This window comes from Sminthopsis crassicaudata, chromosome 4 (genome assembly GCF_048593235.1).
Source record: "Sminthopsis crassicaudata isolate SCR6 chromosome 4, ASM4859323v1, whole genome shotgun sequence".
Lineage (NCBI taxonomy): Eukaryota > Metazoa > Chordata > Mammalia > Dasyuromorphia > Dasyuridae > Sminthopsis > Sminthopsis crassicaudata.
In genome coordinates this window covers 304232089-304252442 of record NC_133620.1, presented here as the reverse complement: position 1 = coordinate 304252442, position 20354 = coordinate 304232089, and the positions used below count along the sequence as shown (strand labels likewise).

General features: G+C 35.3%; 2 protein-coding genes across 7 annotated transcripts in view; one reads left to right on the top strand and one right to left on the bottom strand.

Annotated features, from left to right (window-relative positions):
• The window catches only part of WDR45B (WD repeat domain 45B), a 157327-nt gene extending 137363 nt beyond the window's left edge, over positions 1–19964 (top strand). For all 3 annotated transcript variants that reach the window (XM_074312017.1, XM_074312015.1, XM_074312012.1), the window contains one exon: positions 19676–19964. In XM_074312017.1, coding sequence (XP_074168118.1) covers positions 19676–19718 — 43 coding nt within the window. In that variant the 3' untranslated portion in view covers positions 19719–19964. The remainder of the gene's footprint in view (positions 1–19675) is intronic.
• The window catches only part of FOXK2 (forkhead box K2), a 97451-nt gene that overhangs the window by 38085 nt on the left and 39012 nt on the right, over positions 1–20354 (bottom strand). The window lies entirely within an intron of this gene.

Sequence of the window (20354 nt, the reverse complement as noted above, 5' to 3'; positions counted from 1 at the left end):
GCAGTTACAATTACTAGTCTGTCCTAGGCCCAACAGAGTACCTTTGACTACTGACCTTTGCAGTATCAACTCCACCCGGCTCGCCTTCTCTGAGGCCTTCAAAGGTCTCTGGCCATGATCTCTTGAATCTATAGTTTAATAACCAGTAGCACGCTCAAGAACAGCCACATGTAATCTTAAAAGCCTTTATTATACCTACTCACATAATGCCCTGACTTGATGCCCTGACTTGTTGGTTCCCGAGTGAACACCTGGTCAGAAGACCCATGTGTTCACTACCAAACTCCTTACCTCTCTGGGCTATCCATCCGCTTGGCTCAGGGAGATTATCTTTGCATGTATTTTGAAATATAAAAAGTTATTATTATAGGAAACTAGACTAATTCATAACTTCACAGTTTATATATCTATTTTCCCATAATCTCACTAGCATTTGCCACTTCTAACAGATGTGAGATGGTACCCCATAATTGTTTTTATTTGTATCTCTCTAATCAATAGGGACTTAGAGGATTTCTCATATATCTTTGATTTCTTCTAAAAGCTACTTATTTATAACCTTTGAGCAATGATTTTCATTTTTCTAAACATGAATCAGTTCCTATATACTTAAGAAGTGAGGTCTTTGTCAGAAAAAAATTGCTACATAAATTTGATATTACTTTAGAGTTATTACGCTATCTTTTAACAAAATATAGTTTCCCTAAATATCTCTTATTTAGGTCTGTTTCTGTTTTTGCTTTTGCTTTGTCTGAGATCATGATTACTAGCCCTTCTCTTTTTAACTTTCCTTCCTTCCTTTCTTATGCTTTTATTTCTCTCTCCCTTCTTTCCTTCCTCCCTTTTTTCTCTCCCTCCCCCATTTTTTCCCAAAAATCTGTTTTGCTTGTGATTACTGCCTCCCTCAGTTTCTCTCTTTTTATCATCTCTCCCACCATATTTCATACCTTCGTCCCCTATTTCCCTATGGAATCAGAAATATATCCATACCAAACTAAGTGTGTGTATTTATTTTTTTCTCTTTAAACCTATTCCAATAACGAGTTTCAAGAACCACCCCCCTCCCCAACTCCACTTCCTTCCCCTCCTTTGTAAAAACTTTTCCTTGTATATTTTATGTGAGAAAAAAACCTAGTCATTTTGCCTTTTCCTTCCCCCTTTTTCCAGTGTAACCTTCTTTTCATTCTTTCACTTTTTTGGGGGAGGGAGTGGGCACAATCATTCAACATAATTGACTGATAATTGGTCCACTCTATGTAGACCCTTAATAATTATAGGATTCTCAAGTATTATTTTCCAATGTAGGAATATAAATAATAGTTTAAACATATTCCCATTTGATTTATCTTTCATTATTTCCCTTTTTTGTTTCTCTTGAATCTTGGGTTTGAATATCAAATTTTCTATTCAACTATAAAGTTTTCATCATATATGCTTTCCTCACATTTTGTTGTTTGTTTGCATTTTATTGTCTTTCTCATTTTTTCTCCCGGTTTGATTTGGTTTTTCTTGTACAGCAAGATAATTATACAAATATGTATGTATATATTGGATTTAACATATATTTTTAGTGTTTCACATATATTAGACTATTTGCTATCTAGGGGAGAGGGTGAAGGAAGAGAGGAAAAAATTGGAACACAAGGTTTTGCAAAGGTTAATGTTAAAGAATTATATATGCATATATTTTGAAAAATAAAAAACTTTAGTAAAAAAGAAAAAAATGTTTTCCTCTATTTCATTAAACACACACACATACACACACATCCTTCCCTCAATTATTATGTTTCATTTTGCTGGATAGGTTATTCAGAGTTGTAATACTAATTCCTTTGCCTTCTGAGACATCTTATTCCAAGTCTCTGATCCTTTAATGTAGAAAATGTAGAAGCTGATAAATCTTGTATGATCCTGACTGTGGCTACCTGGTATCTCCATTCAATTCTAATGCTTGATTTCCTAGGAGTTTTCATTGTGGGATCTCTTTCAGTAGGTGACCAGTGGATTCCTTCAATTTCTGGTTCTAGAATATTAGGGCAGTTTTACTTTATTGTTTCTTGAAATTAATAATTTCATTATATCTGAGTTCTTTTTTGGGGAAAGGCAAATCAAATTTAATAATTCTTAAATTATCTCTCCTTGATTATTTTTCCATTTAAGTTGTTTTTCCAATAAGGTATTCTATTTTTTTAAAATTCTTTCGACTTTGTTTTATTGTTTTTTGATGTCTCATGGAGTCATTAGTTTCTACTTGTTAAATTCTAATTTTTAAGGAATTATTTTGTTCTGTGAGCTTTTGTGCCTGTTTTTCCATTTTGCCAATTCTTTAGAATTCTTTTCTTCTGTGAATATCTGTACCTCTTTTACCATGAAATGTAGTCTTTTTTTTTTTTTAAAGGTGTTTCTTTAGTGGTGGGTGTGTGTGTGGGTGTGTGTGTTTCCTTTGCCAAATTTTTGGCTCTTTTTATCACTTATTTCCCCCAATTTTTTTTCTAACTACTCATGTCTTTCTTAAACTCATCTAAAAATTCTTGTTGAGCTTGTATCCAATTTGCATTTTTCTTTGAGGCTTTGATTGTAGCTGTTTTCACATTACTGTCTTCTGAGTTTGTAACTTGAACCTCCCTGTCACCATAATCACTTTTTTTTTTTTTTTTTTTTTTTAGTGATCAGATTCTGTTTTTTGTTGTTTATTTTCTCTCCTAGCCAATTTCTTCACTTTAGACTTTATGTCAAAGTTGGGCTCAGGGAAACTAAATGGTACAGTGGATAGAGTACTAGCCCTGGAGTCAAAATGACCTGAGTTCAAATCCAGCCTCAGACATTTAATACTTCCTAGCTGTATGACTCTGGACAAGTCATTTAGCTCCAATTGTCTCTGTCACACACAAATGTTGGACTTTCTTTACCTTTACTGTCCCCCAAGCTTCAGGTTTTTTTCAGGCTGCTGTTTTATAATGCTAGTTTTTTTTTGGGGGGGGGGTCTGCAAGTTTTTGATAAAGTGTTGTGATCTGGAGAGAGATGAGGTCCTGACTCTCCTGGTTTGTGCTGTGGTCTGCTCTTACCTAAGGGTCTTTGTTTCCTTGCTTCCTATTAGCCACAATCACCAGCCCCCTTCTCTGCCTTGGAACTGTGATCAAGGCCCCTACTCCCTTTTGACCAACCATAAACCCTCCTCTCTGCCCTGGAACTATGACCTACATAGAACTGCTGATGAGCAATAGAATTGCCAATAATTTCCAGGCATACTAGTACCAGCAACGAGTTGCTGTAATCTCACTAGTTGTCAACCCTCTTACTATCTCTGGTCTGAGAGTTCCCAAAGCTGCTACTGCCACTTTCAAGAGCTATGCTGGTACTGCTGTCACATTGTGCTCCAGATTTCCACCTCCAGGGTCAGAGACCTTTCCTTCCAACCTTCTAAGTTTTCTTAGGCTGGAAACAGTTTCATTCTGACCTTTTCTGGGTCTGCTGTTACAAAATTTGATATAAGGCATTTTTAGAAGTTGTTTGATGGAGAATGTTAGGAGAGTGCAACTGGGTTGCTGCCTGTTGTTGGCTATCTTGCTTTCATCCCATCATTGATAGTTTCAGATGTCAATTTATGAAATAAGCTGACTAGTATATTCTACTCTGCAGACAAAAAATACAGAAAGCACAACTACCTCATAAAAAACATTAACTATGTAAATATCTTCAAAATAGTATGATTATTAAGTTGTAGTCAAATGCTGTAGAATCACTTATGTTGGTACTAAGTAACACTGTTACAATGCTAATATCCCTTATCATTAGGGAAATGCTATATTTAAACTATGCTGAGCTTATAAAAGCTACAGGGTAGCTTATATAACTATAGTCAGTAATTATCACTGTATTTTATATTTTTAAAAAGTCTATGATAATTCAGACTTTATTTAAAGAAAAAAAAAAAGTACATGCCCTGAGCTTTCCTTAGGATGGCAGAATATGTGAGAACAGTAAACACAATTCTAAAATAGCTGTTACAGCAAATATGTAAAAAGGGTCCCAGCTTAACTAATGAGCAAGAAATTTAAGGAAAACTACAGGATATATCTGATAATCTGTACAAAGAGATGCTCGTGGGCACCAGGGAAAGGATACAGCCAAAAAAGCCTGTTCCAAGAATATAAATATGGAAACCTGCTATCAACGTGGACCAACATTCAGAGGAATACCTGGAAATAGAGGCTATGTCATTCTTACCCTGCATCAGATTTCCAGCACACCAGCCTTTAGATCTCTGAAGAACAAAGAACTCATCTTCCAGAACCCCCCCAAAAAAGATCAAGATCAAAAAGCTCTGCTATTCTGCTATTCCTTGAAGAAGTACATAGATATTGGCCCTATCATGAACTTATAATGCAGGAAGTGAGAAAAATGACTACCAAAACATACTAAAAATAAAGAAATATTATGGATCCAGATATAACCAAAATAGAAACCCAGAAGAGAATAACTATCAGTTCTACAAGCAAATCTCCTAAAAATATCAGATTTTCCACAAGTTATTCAGTCCATCAGTAAAGATTAAATACTAAGTGCCATGAAGTGAGCTAAGCACTGGAGATACAACAAATGATAAAATATAGTTCTTGCTCTAAAGGAATTCACAACCTATAGGAAGAAGGCCATGCAAACAATTATGTGCAAAATGCATATTAAAAATATGTTAGTAAAAAGGATAAGTTTGAAATACTTAGGAAAGGGGAGTCCCTAAAATTAAAAAAAAAAAATCAAGAAAGGCTTCCTGGAGAAAATAGGATTTCTGACTAGAACTTAAAGGAAGCCAGGAAGTAGAGCTCAGGAAGGAAAGCATTCCAGAAATATGGAACAACTAATAAAAATGAATGGAGTTGGGGTAAGGAGTGCTTTGTTCCAGGAACAGCAAGGAAGCCAGTGTCACTGAATCACATATTTAGACAAAATGGAATATAAGGTGTAAGAATGGAAAGGTAGGAAGAAGGTGGCACCAGTGCACTAGCAATGAAAGCAGGAAATAAAGGCTTTAAGAGTTTTAAATGCCCAAAAGACGACTTTATATTTGATTTTGAGGGGAACAGGAAACCACTGAAGTTTATTGAGTAGATGAGGTAAATGTGAAGGATGATATGTCAGACCTACATTTGTGAAAGTAGAAACTACACGATTTGATAATATATTGAATATGTGGGGTAAGTGTGAGGAGATAAAAATGACGCTGAAGTTGGTTGAATGATGGGATGGCAATATCACTATATGAGGAAGTCATTTTCGTGATTCAACTCACTTTGCCCCACATAAAACTCTAATATAACTCCCTGCCTTTCTTCTGTGGCTTCCCTGGTGAAGCTTCTTCCTTTCATGAAACCTGATTGCTCCCAGCTTCTCTGATTCAGCTTCCTCACCTAAAACCAATGAAAAGAATAAGCTAGGTGGGCTCAGGGCTGCTTAAACTCAGTGGATGTGAGATCAAACAAGTCCATATAACCTAATGTCTAATGAGTGACTGACTAGATATATTTTCTGTGTCCAAGAAGCCAAGTACTGCTGTATCCTTGCTGCACATCTTAGAGCAAAGTAAACCTCTTTTGTCAAAATGTTTGGTGACTCATAAGCTCCTCATTTCATCCCAACATCAAACTTAAACCAAGAGGATGCTAGCTTTAGAGTTGTGCCTAACAGTAATAAGAATGTATGGAAGGAAAGGTAATGTTTTGTTCTGGATATGATGAGTTTTAGATCTGGTTCAAGATGTTCAAAAAGTAGCTACATAGAGAGGATAATTATTCCCCTGAATGCTGATGAAACGAGAGGTATAAAGCAAAGTTTCTTAAATGGTAAGTCATGACCCCACATAAGGTCATGTAATTAAATGTGGAGGTCACAAACTTTGATTTATTATCAGTAAATGTTTGATTTGTATATCATATCCAAATTGCAAAAGTTTCAAAAAATAATATTGCAGACATCCATTAAGGAGTTCACATACTAAGGAACTTCTGTTGGTATCACATAAAACCTGGTGGCTTCTACTAAAAACAGGAGGCAGTCTTGTACTTCAAAAAGCAAAAGATATATCCTTTAAGCAAAAATAATTTATCCTGAAACCCAGAGTATAATTTTAGACATTTTCTATTAAGACACACAAATGGGATTATTTGTAAGCCCCCAAGTGATGTTGGTCAGTGAAGGTTAAGTAGGAGCTGACTCATAAGTCATTATGCCTAGCATACAGGAATATTTCAGGAAGCATGACAACTGACAATCAATTACCTTAAAGGCTAAGCCAGCCCTATATGAGAGGTTTTGGGTCTCTATTAAGGTGGGTCTCAGAAATACTAACAAAGTTTGCAGGTATGTATGTCTGGTCAACAGATAACAAGGCCATGTTCCTCAACAGTAAGGGTCAGAGGAAGAGGAAGATTCACAGTATAGTGTAGTCCGGAAATAAACAGGGGCTTTGAAGCCCTGAGATCCCTGCTATATACTAGTAGGGACTGCCTCATGGGCAGAAACTCTGGTTGCAATGAGATCCCCTTCATTAAAGAGAGGTGTCTCCTTCTCTGATTGGCTGTGTGTGTGACCTCATAGACCCTATTTAAGCTGTAAGGAAGAGGAAGTCACCTTTTTTTGACCTGGTGTTTAACTGGGAGTCAACAAGAGGTCAGCTAAGCAGGATGTGAACACATGAATAAAAAGCTTTGAGTTTGCACATGGCTATTTAAACTATTGTTCCTATGAAATAATAGCCAGAGATCTCCAAAGACTCCAGAGAGAGGTAAGCTTGGTAAAATTGGTTTAAGCACTGCAAAAGACAGTGACCATAGATTTCTCTGAAGACCTAGGAATTAGGAGAGACTGGCAATAGTAAATGCAGAGTGGTACAAGAGTACTCGAAAATGAAGTGAATGCCTAGAGTTAAGCATTTACACTCAACCTCTAGTTGAGTTAAGTAATGCAGTAGAAAGGAGGGTAGCCCCTGGCTCCTCAGCTCTCATCAGTAGTGTAGAGGGCCACAGAGAGTGCTCTGGGTAAAGTATAAGACCCTTTAGCCCAGAGAGAACCTGCTGACACTGTCTAGTATGGCTCCCCATCTCTCCTAAGGGTTCTCGACCTTCCTGAGAAGTCAGGCAGGGTTGACCACTTGAAGCAAGGGATACTTATAGTAAATACAGTTACATATCAATAGCAGAGTGCTTATAGTTAGCACTTGGGCAATGTGATAGGGTGATATAATGGTTCTACAGTTGGCACATGCTCAGTGTGCTGTAGTGATATAATCCGTACTAAGATATTTAAGGGCTGAGAGGATTTCAAATAAACTGACTCCATCTTTGACCATCTTCCTGAGTTTTCTGCCTCTTTCATTCCTCCACTAAGACCAGGGACTTGGGCTGGTCCCAAGGTCCTCCAGAGAGCTAGTCTGCTGGCACACCAGCCATGGGGACTCTAGAAAGCAATGGTATGTTTTGTCACCCCAACTTGAGGGCTCTAGAAAGCAAGGTATTTTAATCACCCCAATGCAGGGGCTCTAGAAAGCACACTATAGAATAGTGTCCTAAAAAATTAGAAATCCCCAAAGTTATGACCTGACAGCCTTGAAGGGAAATTCTACTCCCTATGTTTCTTATCATGATTACAGAATAAAATGAAAGTGGGAGGACCAACAGGTATTTCACAATGAAGGGAAAGTTCCTCCCAGGGCTCAGAAGGATTATTTGTGTCTGATTATGAACAATATAAATATTCCAGGCCTGGAATTACTAATGATTTACTAACCTTTGTTAGACTTGAACTTACAAAAGGCAATTATTAGGATAGAGAGTGGCTCACTGTGATATTCCTAAAGGATAGGTTGCAGGGAAGGCTATCAGAGGCTATGAGGTTATCCTAGGGTAGGTCAATACAAAATGACAATTTCTTCACTATTTTATATTCATAGACAAAACACAATTTTTCAGATACTATTCAGAAAAACTCAAACCTTGAGTTTATTGTCTCTTTTTTTCTTATAAATTATCATTTGTGCCTATTCCTCTAAAAATTAGGATATGACTTTGGAGTTTTATTGTGAGGAAGGAGGTCTTCTTTGGAGTTATGTTGAGGGAGGGACTTTACCCATGGGAAACCCCAGGAGATTCTGGGGTCCTGGCTGGCTTTAGATACACATAAATATACCACAACTTTAGCCAGGTCATTCTTATAACTATCTGCCTTCACCTTAGGGTAGTGTTCATTGTAGGGCCTGACTTTTCTAGGGCCTACTTGTAGTGTTTTCATCCTGCAGCACAAGGCCCCTCCTATAATCATTAACAATATTATTTGCAATCATGATGGCCTGGTGTGCTTTCATGGGATTTCCTTTAAGGCTTCCTTGAAAAACTCTGAGCCTGGCTTTCCCACCAGTTAGTGCAAATACTATAGGCATTACTCCAGTGCTTTCATGTATAGCCTAATGTCTTCATGCATGGAGCCAACACTAAGTTTTAGGTCATCTGTTTCTTAAAAAGGTTCTAAAAAGTTTAAATTAAAACAGCATTGCAGGATCCTGCTTAAATTTGCTAGAGAAATCAAATTCCCTTCTTCCTGCTCCTCTAGGGACATGGGATCCTTCTTCTGTACCTCTATGCAGTCCCAGGAGGCTTCTGAATCTTTTCCAGAACAGGACCTTATAAGCGGCAATATCTCTCTAACTCTATCTCTCTCACCTGACCCAGATTCTGAGACTTCCCAGGCCCCACTCCTCAATACATGGAAAGGACTCCTTTTTCTCCTCCTCAGGATACTGATTTTAACCTCTGCCCCCTGGCAGAAGCAGCAGACTCTCAGGGAGAGACACTCAGAAGCAGACATGCTCTCCCAGACTAAGGAAAAACCTGGCCATTACTCTAAGGATCCCACTCAGCCCTCCTTGGATTATATGAGTAAATATTAGCCTGGGGGCTGGGAAGCAATTTGAGCTGGCTGAGATCTCCAATTGAATAAAATTACTTAACTGGGAATCTGAATCACCAAGAATTATTGTGGCAATTCAATGGAGGGTGATTGACCAAGATCTCCAATTGAATGAGACCACTTAGCTGGGAGTTTACAGGCTTTTTCCATAGTCTGGGAGTACCCTCCCCAAAGGGGACACAGTTTACATCTGGGGACAGGAGAAGGTTTCTCATTTTTGTTTGAATTTTTTAAAAAGCAACTTTTAGTTTTGTCATTTTTACTGTCTGTTTTTCAATTTATCCAATTATTTTTTGTGTGTTTATTTTATACTTATTTTTTGATTTCCCAATTTTTAATTTTTATTATATTCATTTATATTTACATTATTATATTTATTTATATTTTTAAGTTCATTGCTTTTCTTTTTCCATGTTGTTTCTTTATGTTCTTTGAGATATAAGCTTTCTTCTCAGGACTGCTTTAACTGAATCCTTACAACTATGCCCAACCTCAAATGGATTGCTAAGCCAATTGAATGAGCACCAGATTCTAAGTCAAAAGACTTGGGTTCCAGTCTTTGGACTTTGTTACTTAATTGCTATGTAACCCTGTGGTACAGTGGGAAAAGCACTAGTTTCAGAATCACAGAATCTGCTTTCAAAAATTCCAACACTATCATTTATGACCTGCATGACCTTGCTGTCAGTCCTCTCTCTGGGTTTCAGAGGTAAATTATTAGCTAAACAAAGGAAAAAGGTAATCATAAAATGTAAAACAGATCATTTCCATTATACAAAATACAAAAGCTTTTCCATGAAAAAAACTAATGGAAAGAAATAGAATAGGGAAAATTTTTTGTAAATTCATTCAGTCAATAAACATTTATTGAGAATCAATTATATGTCAGGCACAGTACTAAATCTATCCCTGTCTTTAAGGAGTAAGGAGCTTGCAATCAAATGGATAAGACAAGATGTAAACAAATATATGCAAAGCACATTATCTACAGAATAAACAGAAAATAATTAATAGAAGGAAGGAATTAGAATAAAAGGGGGATTGAAGAAGACTTCCTGTAGGAAATGGGACTTAAGACAGGGAGGTCAATAAATAGAGTAGAGAAGGAAGAGCATTCCAGACATGGGGACCAGCCAGAGAGAAGTCCTTGAGCTGAGAGGAATGTCTTGTTCATAGAACAGCCAGGGCAGTGTCACTAGATAAGATTATGTGTTGAGGAGTAAAGTGTAAGAAGAGTGGAAAAGTAGGAGGGGACTAAGCTAGCAAGGGCTTTGAATGCCAAAAAGGGCATTTTTTATTTTCAACTTACTTAACAAACACATACACACACACACACACACTCACTCACATAAAAGAGAAAGTATAGTGTCAGGGACCATACCTGTAACAGTTTAAGGAATTCAAAGATGAGGAAACTAATTAGTACTTTCTGTCTAGATCATTTAAAGATTAACCAGATTGCTAAGAGTTACTCAGTATGTCTCAGAGAAGAAACTTGTATCTAGTTCTTTGTGGCTTCAAAATGAGTTCTTTATCTATTCTGCCATGCTGTCATGCGTGTTTATGTGCATATTACTCCCCAAAAGGGAAATGGCAAAGTGAGAAGAACAGTTCTCATAAATAACTGGAGAATACTAACAACTATTGTTCTTAATAAAGAGCTCAGTACTTGGATCACAATTTTTCTCTTTTACTCAATTCCTTGCCCTTAAATTAGGGAACTTGCCATAGAGTACACAATGATTCTCACTCTGATCACTAGTTCCTCACCATGACCTGTTCCTCTACTCTACCTCAACCACAAAGGTGGTCATATTTTTCATCATATCATCACCTACAAATGTGCCACGTCCACATTCAATAATTTACAAATTCTCTTATCTAACTATAATCTATTGGCTTTTCACCTTTTCTTCTGTTTTCCTTTCAAAACTCTACTCTTTATCCCCACTATGACCTGAAATACTCCTTCAATGCTTTCTCAAATGCCATCTCCCTTACATTAGACACTCTTTCCTATTTTCTCTATCTTGATCCCTTGGGAATAGATTCAACTCTATAGTATTCTTGTCTTAAATCCTTAGCTCCCTTTTAAAATTTTTTTTCATGTTAAATATGTTAAATCCAATATACATGTTTATACAGTTATCTTGCTGCACAAGAAAAATCAGATCAAGATGGGAAAAAACCCCCCCCAAAAAAACTTGGAATGCTATGTTGTGGTCCACACTCAGCTCCCACAGTCCTCTCTTTGGGTGTAGATGACTCTCTTCATTAACGAACAATTAAAATTGGTTTGAATCATCTCATTGTTGAAGAGAGCCATGTCTATTAGAAGTGATCATCGTATAATCTTGTTGTAGTGTATAATTATCTCTTGGCTCTCTCATTTTACTTAGCATCAGTTCATATAAGTCTCTCCAGGTCTCTCTGAAATCATCCTAGTGGTTGTTTATTACAGAAAATAATATTCCATAACATTCATATAACATAATTTATTCAGCCATTTTCCAACTGATGGGTATCCATTCAGTTTCCAGTTTCTTGCCACTTTACAAAAAGGGCTGCCACAAACATTTTTACACATACAGGTCTCTTTCCCTCCTTTAAGATCTCAGTGGGAAACACTGCTGGATCAAAGGGCATTTACAGTTTGATAGCTTTTTGAGCATAGTTCCAGATTTTTAGTTCCTTTTTTATTTGGTCTATTGCAGCTTATCAAGCTTTAGCTTTGGATCACTCTTGCCATCTGATCTTGTCACTTTTTCTCTTATAAATATACTGCTGAATAAAAGTGGAAAATATGCAACTCTTCAAACAAAATCTACTACAAATTTGTAAACACAATCTCAATTGGGCTCTCAACTTGCTGTTAGGCAATCCTTTCATATCTGCCTTATCAACTCATTATCATTCTCCACAAAGGCTCTTTCAAATCTATTTTTATCTCTTCTCAAATTCTCCATGGTACTTTTTCCCTCAAACCAGCAGGGAAACATCTTATATTTTACAGAAAATAAATCAGGCCAATTGCTGTGAGAGCCCTCTTTTTTTTAATCACTCATATGCCTTCTGCCACTCTCTTTTGTCTTCATTCCATATAATGAATGGCCTTGTTCCTTATGAAGGCCAATCTCTCTAACTGCTCAGGCATCCTGTCTCTTAAACTCAATGCCCCTATGTCATCACCACTTGATTACTTATTTTTAGTCTCTCCCTGTCTACTGGCTTATTCTCTACTGTTCACAGACACGCTCATGTTGTCCTTGATCCTTCCATACCAAGTAACTATGGTCTTAACATATCTTCTGCCCTTTGTGGCTAAACCTGAAAAATCTGTTTACAATAGGTGCCTCCACTTTCTCTCCTCTCACTCTCTTCTTATCTGTTAAAATCCAGCTTCCAATCTTCTACCAAGACTGCTCTCCCCAAAGTGGAAGAAATTTGGGACAATCTCCCCTGTGTCCTAAGAGCAGACCTCAACTTTTAAAATGAGCAAAAAAGGAAAAAGAGCTCTCACCATAGAGAGCAATTACAGAGACAGGAAAAGGAAATTAACGCAATAATTTAGGAGCTATTTTGCCAACAAGATTATGTGAAGATCAACTGTGATAGATTTGTCTCAAAGCAATTTCAATAGACTTGGGATGGAAAGATCTAGAGACTGAATGTGAATAGTATTTTCAATTTTTTTTTGGTTGTTGTTTGCTTGTTCCACCCCCCGCGCTCCCATGGTTTTTCCCTTCTTTTGGTCTGATTTTTCCTTTTTTCTTTTAATTAAACCTTTTTATTTACAAAACATATGTATGGGTAATTTTTCGACATTGACCCTTGCAAAAACCTTCTATTCCAAATTTTCCCTTCCTTCCCCCCAGCTCCTCCCCTAGATGGCAGGTAGTCCAATACATGTTAAATATATGTTAAATCTAATATATGTACACATTATTAATATATTATATTTATAGTTATCTTGCTACAAAAGAAAAATTAGATTAAGAAGAAAAACCTAAAGGGGGAAAAAACCAAACAAACCTGAGAAAGAAAACAAAATGCAAGCCCACAAAAGAAACAATGAAAATGCTAGGTTGTGGTCCACATTCAGTTCCCACAGTCCTCTTTCTGGGTGTAGATGGCTCTCTTCATCACTAGTTTGAATCATCTCATTGCTTGATTTTATTTTTCTTGAACAGCATGAAGGATATGGAAATATGTTTAAATGTTACATGTTAGAAATACATTAGCACATGGTTAACCTATATTGGATTGCTTTCTTTCTATGGAAGGAGTTGTGGAAGGGATGGAGAAAAATTTGGAACACAAAAGTTTGCAAGGTGAATGCTGGTAACTATCTTTGCATATATTTGGAAAAATAAAAAACTATTTTTAAAAATACCTTGAGTAGAGATGCCTTTTTCAAGAAATTTAACTGAGAAAAGGAGGAGAGAGAAAGGATGGTAGCTAAAAATTATAAGATCTAGTAATGACTTTTTAAGGATGGGGGAAGAGATTTGGGCATTCTGTGAAAAGGAACCAATACATAGGGAGAGATTGAAGATTAGAGAAACAATAGAAACAATGATGAAGGAAATATGATATAAAGGACAGAAAGAGATGGGATTAAAGGTAAATACAGAAGCTGATTTTGGTAAACAGAAGGGTTACCTCATCATCAGAGATTTGAGTGAAGAGGAGAAAGAGAGGAATGATACTAGAGATATGTGAGATGAGAAGAAAAAGATGCAATTTTTATAAATGATCTCAACTTTTTTGGTGAAGTATAGAGGATGAGGGGACGAGATAGTATGGAAAGAGTGATGAGAATGAAGCAGCCACTGTAGTGAGGTCCCAGTTGAAATAAGCTGGCATGAATTTCTAGTGTACTCAGCATGACTTTATGATTTCTTTTAGTTTTAGTTAGCAGGATATAAGGAAGAACAAGGATTTGGATAATGGGATTAATGCAAGGTTACAACCTCTCAGAGTTTTTGAGAGAATTACTGACAAAGGCACTTGATTAAAGGTTCAAAATAGATCTTCCAGGTTTTTGGCATTGCTTTCATTTAACTAATTTGTTTTATGTCCTAGAAAGTAATAAGTCTGCTTTTTGGAAGGCATAAGCAGTAGGTGGTGTTTTTCTGATTAGAAGGCTTGTGTATCTTGATGTGTATTTGGGACAAGCCCAGCAGTGTTGCTATCCTCAGGATATCTATAAGCTTAGCAAGAAAGTGGGAGATATGTCTCAGTCTAGACTACATACCTCCAGGAAACCAAGGGATAGATAGGAGGAGGTAAGAGATGTCTAGGCTTGCATCAAATTAACTAGGAGCAAGACAAGCTGTGTTTTACTCCTTAGGCAAGAGATGGCATTGACATCGTTCAGAAGCCTGGCAAGAAGCACAGAGCTGGAAGATGTGGTGTCCCCATGTACATAGAGCTAGCATTGAATAGGATCTGATCTTGTTGTAACATCTGGAAGCCTAAGAAGTGTAGAGAGGAGGTGGGAGATGATTAATAAAAGCTTTCTGATTAATTAGCGAAGTAAGATTTAGAAATAAATGTATCTCCAGCTTAGTGTTTGATAATGCCTCATTCAAAATCAAAACTCCTGGGAAAAGCAGAAAGCAATCTGTTGAAAAACAACTTCCCACCAATATCTTATGTTTTATATCACAATAAATTTCAAAAGCATAAAAGATATAAAGTTATATCAAATGAATTAGAAGAAATTATAACATCTTATACAATTATGGGTACAGGAAATATTCATAACTAGACTATAGACAGAGGAAGTCTAAAAAAAACATCTTGATTATAATTTTTTTAAAACTTTCACACAAATGAAATTAGTGCTGCTAGAATTAGAATATATAGTTGTGGAGGGGATTGTTCCAAATGTTTCTGGAAGAAATCTGACATCAAAAATTTCTTTGTACTTGATATAAATCTCAAGATCATTTAAGATCATCAGCCTGTGGAAGACTAATTAGTAAAAAACAATTTTCAAAAGAAAAATAAAAAATATTATTAACCACCTGAAAAAATGTTTTAAGTCACTAATGAGAGAAATAAAATTTTAAACAATCATGAGGTTATCACCCAAAACATATCCAACATAGCAAAGATATTAAAATAAGGGAAAACATTGTTGGAGAAGTGGGGTAATATAGGCAATAGCTTATTAAATAGCAGAAGGAACTATCAATTGGGTCAACAGTTCTAGAAAACAATTTGGAATGTGTAAGAAAACTGAAAAACTAAATGCAAAATGAAGTATAATTTTACTACTTTCTTGGTTGCTTTTAAAAAATGTGATAATGGCTAACTATTTTGCATAATTTCACATGTTTAATTGATATTTTGCTTAAATTCTCAGTGGGGAGAATAGGAGACAAGAATTTGGAACTTGAAATTTAAAAGAATTTTTAAAATAAATCTATTTTATTTTTTAAAAAGAAACTATCAATGAGAAAAAGATATAGAGATGATTAGAGAAAAAGATCTGTATAAGTTGTTTGATTAGTAGTTACTTTGGGGATGTATGTCCAATGTATTTGGAAAGCTAATGGCAGTACTGTCATCTAGTCAAGCAATTATGACTCATGATACAAAAACCAAGACCTAAAGTAAGTATGAGTCTATGATAGTCATGTTGTGTGGGATAATAAATATCTTTGAATCTTCCTTTAAGACATTCTGCTAATATGACTAGCGGAAACTAAATTTTGATCATGAAAATCTCAATCCAAATCATCTAATATAGAACAAATTAGTTGAGTATTGGACATTATATACAATACATGTACGTATGCATGAAAAACAAATTATTGATATTTGTGATGGTGAACCACTTCTTTAGGATTCTGCTTGTGCTTGATTGTCTTTGTTGTAGTATTTAATGTTGAAGCATTTAAACCACAAAGTCACATTGGAACCAACCTATCTTCTCAGTTTTATTTCCTCATAATTCCCTTTCCCTCTGTTTTTGCTACATGCAGAGAGAACATGCTACTTTATTTTTTTTATTTTTATTTTTTCTGAGGCTGGGGTTAAGTGCCTTGCCCAGGGTCACACAGCTAGGAAATGTTAAGTGTGAGACCAAATTTGAACTCGGGTCCTCCTGAATTCAGGGCTGGTGCTCTATCCACTGCACCACCTAGCTGCCCCATGTTCATGCTACTTTTATCTTCCATTTCCTTGTCTTTGCAAAAGCTGTCACCAAGCTTAGAGTGTATTCTTTCCTCACCCTTGTATGTCTTAGAATCCCTAGTTTCCTTTAACGTTTATCTTTTATTTTTATTTTTAATTTTTTTTGCTGAGGCAATTGGGGTTAAGTGACTTAACCAGGGTCACACAGCCAGTGTTAATCATCTGAGAACAGATTTGAACTCAGGTCTTCCTGACTGGTGCTCTATCCACTACACCAACTAGCTGCCCCTTAAAGTTTATCTTAAAATACTAACTTGTACATATGGTCTTGAGTGTTCAAGTTGTTAGTGGTGTGACCTAACTAAAGATTACTTTATACCCACTATGTGTATTTTATATTGTATCCCTTATAACCATCAGGAGAATTCAAATCCTGATGGTTTTGGGTTTTCTTTGTATCCTTAGTACCTGACATCTTGCACAGAATATGTATTTCATAGATACTGAATTAATGAACAGATTTAAGCATCTTTTATTGTTTCAACTCCATTCTCTTGTTGATTTTCCCCTGTTTTCTTTGAGTTTTGGTTACAGTTTTGTATCAATAATTTCAATAACAAGAGTTTATCCAGAAAAAATCTTAAATATATTACTTCACTTCTGACAGCATCTTTTTCTACCAAGAATATGGGATTAAGGAATAAAGCATCAGGATTCCAGTCTATTTTGCTTTCGAGCTCTTGACCATGTTTCTATTTAGTACTGCTAGAGAGTTTTTAGAAACAGGTAATCTACTTAAATAGTGATTTTAATCAGAGATTAGTTTTTGAAAGGTAGGTTATCATCAGAAAAACAGCAAAGATTAAAAAAAAAAAACTTATCTGGGAGGAAAGAAGAAAAGGAAAATGTACTCTAATTCCTTTATTTTATATATATGAATAAATATATATACACACATATTTACAAATACACAAATACATATATGTATGCCTAGAGTACAATCTCTAAGTAACACTCATTACTAATCAATATTATAATTATACTTTATCCCAGCCAGTTGTAATCCCTGCCAATTGCCAGTAAAATTAACATCCTCAGAGTATTTCACTTTATAATTTTTAATATAAATGCATCATAATGCTGTGGCAATTAGAGGTATATGCTTTTGATATGTGGAATGATAAAAACAATTAATTTTATATAGCTGTTTTAATGTATGCAAAGAACTTTATGTGTATTATGGCATATGCATAACAATCCTAGGAAATAAGTGCTATTATCTCCATTTTATAAATAAGGAAACATATATATATATATATATATATATATATATATGTATGTATTAAGTGATTTTTTCTAGTTGCAATACTAATAATTGTCTGAGGATATACATTTCAGTCTTCCTAACTCTATGACCACGATTATATCCATTATGCAATCTATCCATTAAGTTGCCTCAAATGCAGTTAAAGGAAAAGAATCAAATCAATGTTATGACAACAACTGTTCAGCATTTCCCTTTAAGTAATAAAGATTTCTGCCTGTAGCTGGAAAAGGAAAGAAATGTTGAAGCATTTAAACCACAAAGTCACATTGGAACCAACCTATCTTCTCAGTTTTATTTCCTCATAATTCCCTTTCCCTCTGTTTTTGCTACATGCAGAGAGAACATGCTACTTTATTTTTTTTATTTTTATTTTTTCTGAGGCTGGGGTTAAGTGCCTTGCCCAGGGTCACACAGCTAGGAAATGTTAAGTGTGAGACCAAATTTGAACTCGGGTCCTCCTGAATTCAGGGCTGGTGCTCTATCCACTGCACCACCTAGCTGCCCCATGTTCATGCTACTTTTATCTTCCATTTCCTTGTCTTTGCAAAAGCTGTCACCAAGCTTGGAGTGTATTCTTTCCTCACCCTTGTATGTCTTAGAATCCCTAGTTTCCTTTAACGTTTATCTTTTATTTTTATTTTTAATTTTTTTTGCTGAGGCAATTGGGGTTAAGTGACTTAACCAGGGTCACACAGCCAGTGTTAATCATCTGAGAACAGATTTGAACTCAGGTCTTCCTGACTGGTGCTCTATCCACTACACCAACTAGCTGCCCCTTAAAGTTTATCTTAAAATACTAACTTGTACATATGGTCTTGAGTGTTCAAGTTGTTAGTGGTGTGACCTAACTAAAGATTACTTTATACCCACTATGTGTATTTTATATTGTATCCCTTATAACCATCAGGAGAATTCAAATCCTGATGGTTTTGGGTTTTCTTTGTATCCTTAGTACCTGACATCTTGCACAGAATATGTATTTCATAGATACTGAATTAATGAACAGATTTAAGCATCTTTTATTGTTTCAACTCCATTCTCTTGTTGATTTTCCCCTGTTTTCTTTGAGTTTTGGTTACAGTTTTGTATCAATAATTTCAATAACAAGAGTTTATCCAGAAAAAATCTTAAATATATTACTTCACTTCTGACAGCATCTTTTTCTACCAAGAATATGGGATTAAGGAATAAAGCATCAGGATTCCAGTCTATTTTGCTTTCGAGCTCTTGACCATGTTTCTATTTAGTACTGCTAGAGAGTTTTTAGAAACAGGTAATCTACTTAAATAGTGATTTTAATCAGAGATTAGTTTTTGAAAGGTAGGTTATCATCAGAAAAACAGCAAAGATTAAAAAAAAAAACTTATCTGGGAGGAAAGAAGAAAAGGAAAATGTACTCTAATTCCTTTATTTTATATATATGAATAAATATATATACACACATATTTACAAATACACAAATACATATATGTATGCCTAGAGTACAATCTCTAAGTAACACTCATTACTAATCAATATTATAATTATACTTTATCCCAGCCAGTTGTAATCCCTGCCAATTGCCAGTAAAATTAACATCCTCAGAGTATTTCACTTTATAATTTTTAATATAAATGCATCATAATGCTGTGGCAATTAGAGGTATATGCTTTTGATATGTGGAATGATAAAAACAATTAATTTTATATAGCTGTTTTAATGTATGCAAAGAACTTTATGTGTATTATGGCATATGCATAACAATCCTAGGAAATAAGTGCTATTATCTCCATTTTATAAATAAGGAAACATATATATATATATATATATATATATATATATATATATATATATATATATATATATATATATATATATATGTATGTATGTATTAAGTGATTTTTTCTAGTTGCAATACTAATAATTGTCTGAGGATATACATTTCAGTCTTCCTAACTCTATGACCACGATTATATCCATTATGCAATCTATCCATTAAGTTGCCTCAAATGCAGTTAAAGGAAAAGAATCAAATCAATGTTATGACAACAACTGTTCAGCATTTCCCTTTAAGTAATAAAGATTTCTGCCTGTAGCTGGAAAAGGAAAGAAATGTTATGAGTGTCTGAAAGAGAGAGTAATGTATCATTGTTTATTAAGTTTCTGGCTTACTTGAAATTGTTGTTCAGTCTTATCTGACTCTTCATGATCCTTTTGGGGCTTTCTTGGCAGATATTGAAATGATTTGCCATTTCTTTCTCCAGTTCATTTACAGATGAAGAATCTGAAGCAAATAGGGTTATGTGACTTGCCCAAGATCATACAGCTAGTAAGTGGATGATGACTTATTGAATGCAGGAAGAGGACTCTTCTTGACTCCAGGTCCAGTACTCTATCCTACCACCACCCAGGTGTCCACTAAGACATGTATGATATTCTACTTTGTTTGAAAGACTGTTAGTCATATTTCATATCAATTGATCAATATTTAACAGGGTTTTTAAATTCATAAAATAAAAAAATATATAAAAAGATGTATCACAAAAGATATGAGATATTAGTGAAAATCAAGATGTCATTTTTTTCTTATTCAAGTTTCGCATCCATGGGAGTAGAAGAGCCTGCTCCTACAGGTAAATGTGCAGAGAGAAAAGTGCCAAACTGTGTATTCCTCAGAGGACAGATAGAAATAGCAAAAAACAAAGCTATCTCAGTAGCTGGACACCTTTGCCAGGAACCTTGGAAGATCAAAGGATCACATAATCATAGATTTGGATCTGAAAGATATCTTAGGGACCCTCAAGTTCAGCCAAAAATGAGGAAGTAAAGTTCTAAAAGGATTAAGTGTTTGAGGGGTTCAAACCTAAGCATTCCTTATACCAATTCCAGTGTCCTGCCTCACACTCTTTCTCATAGACCTGAGACCAGCATAATCTCCAATAA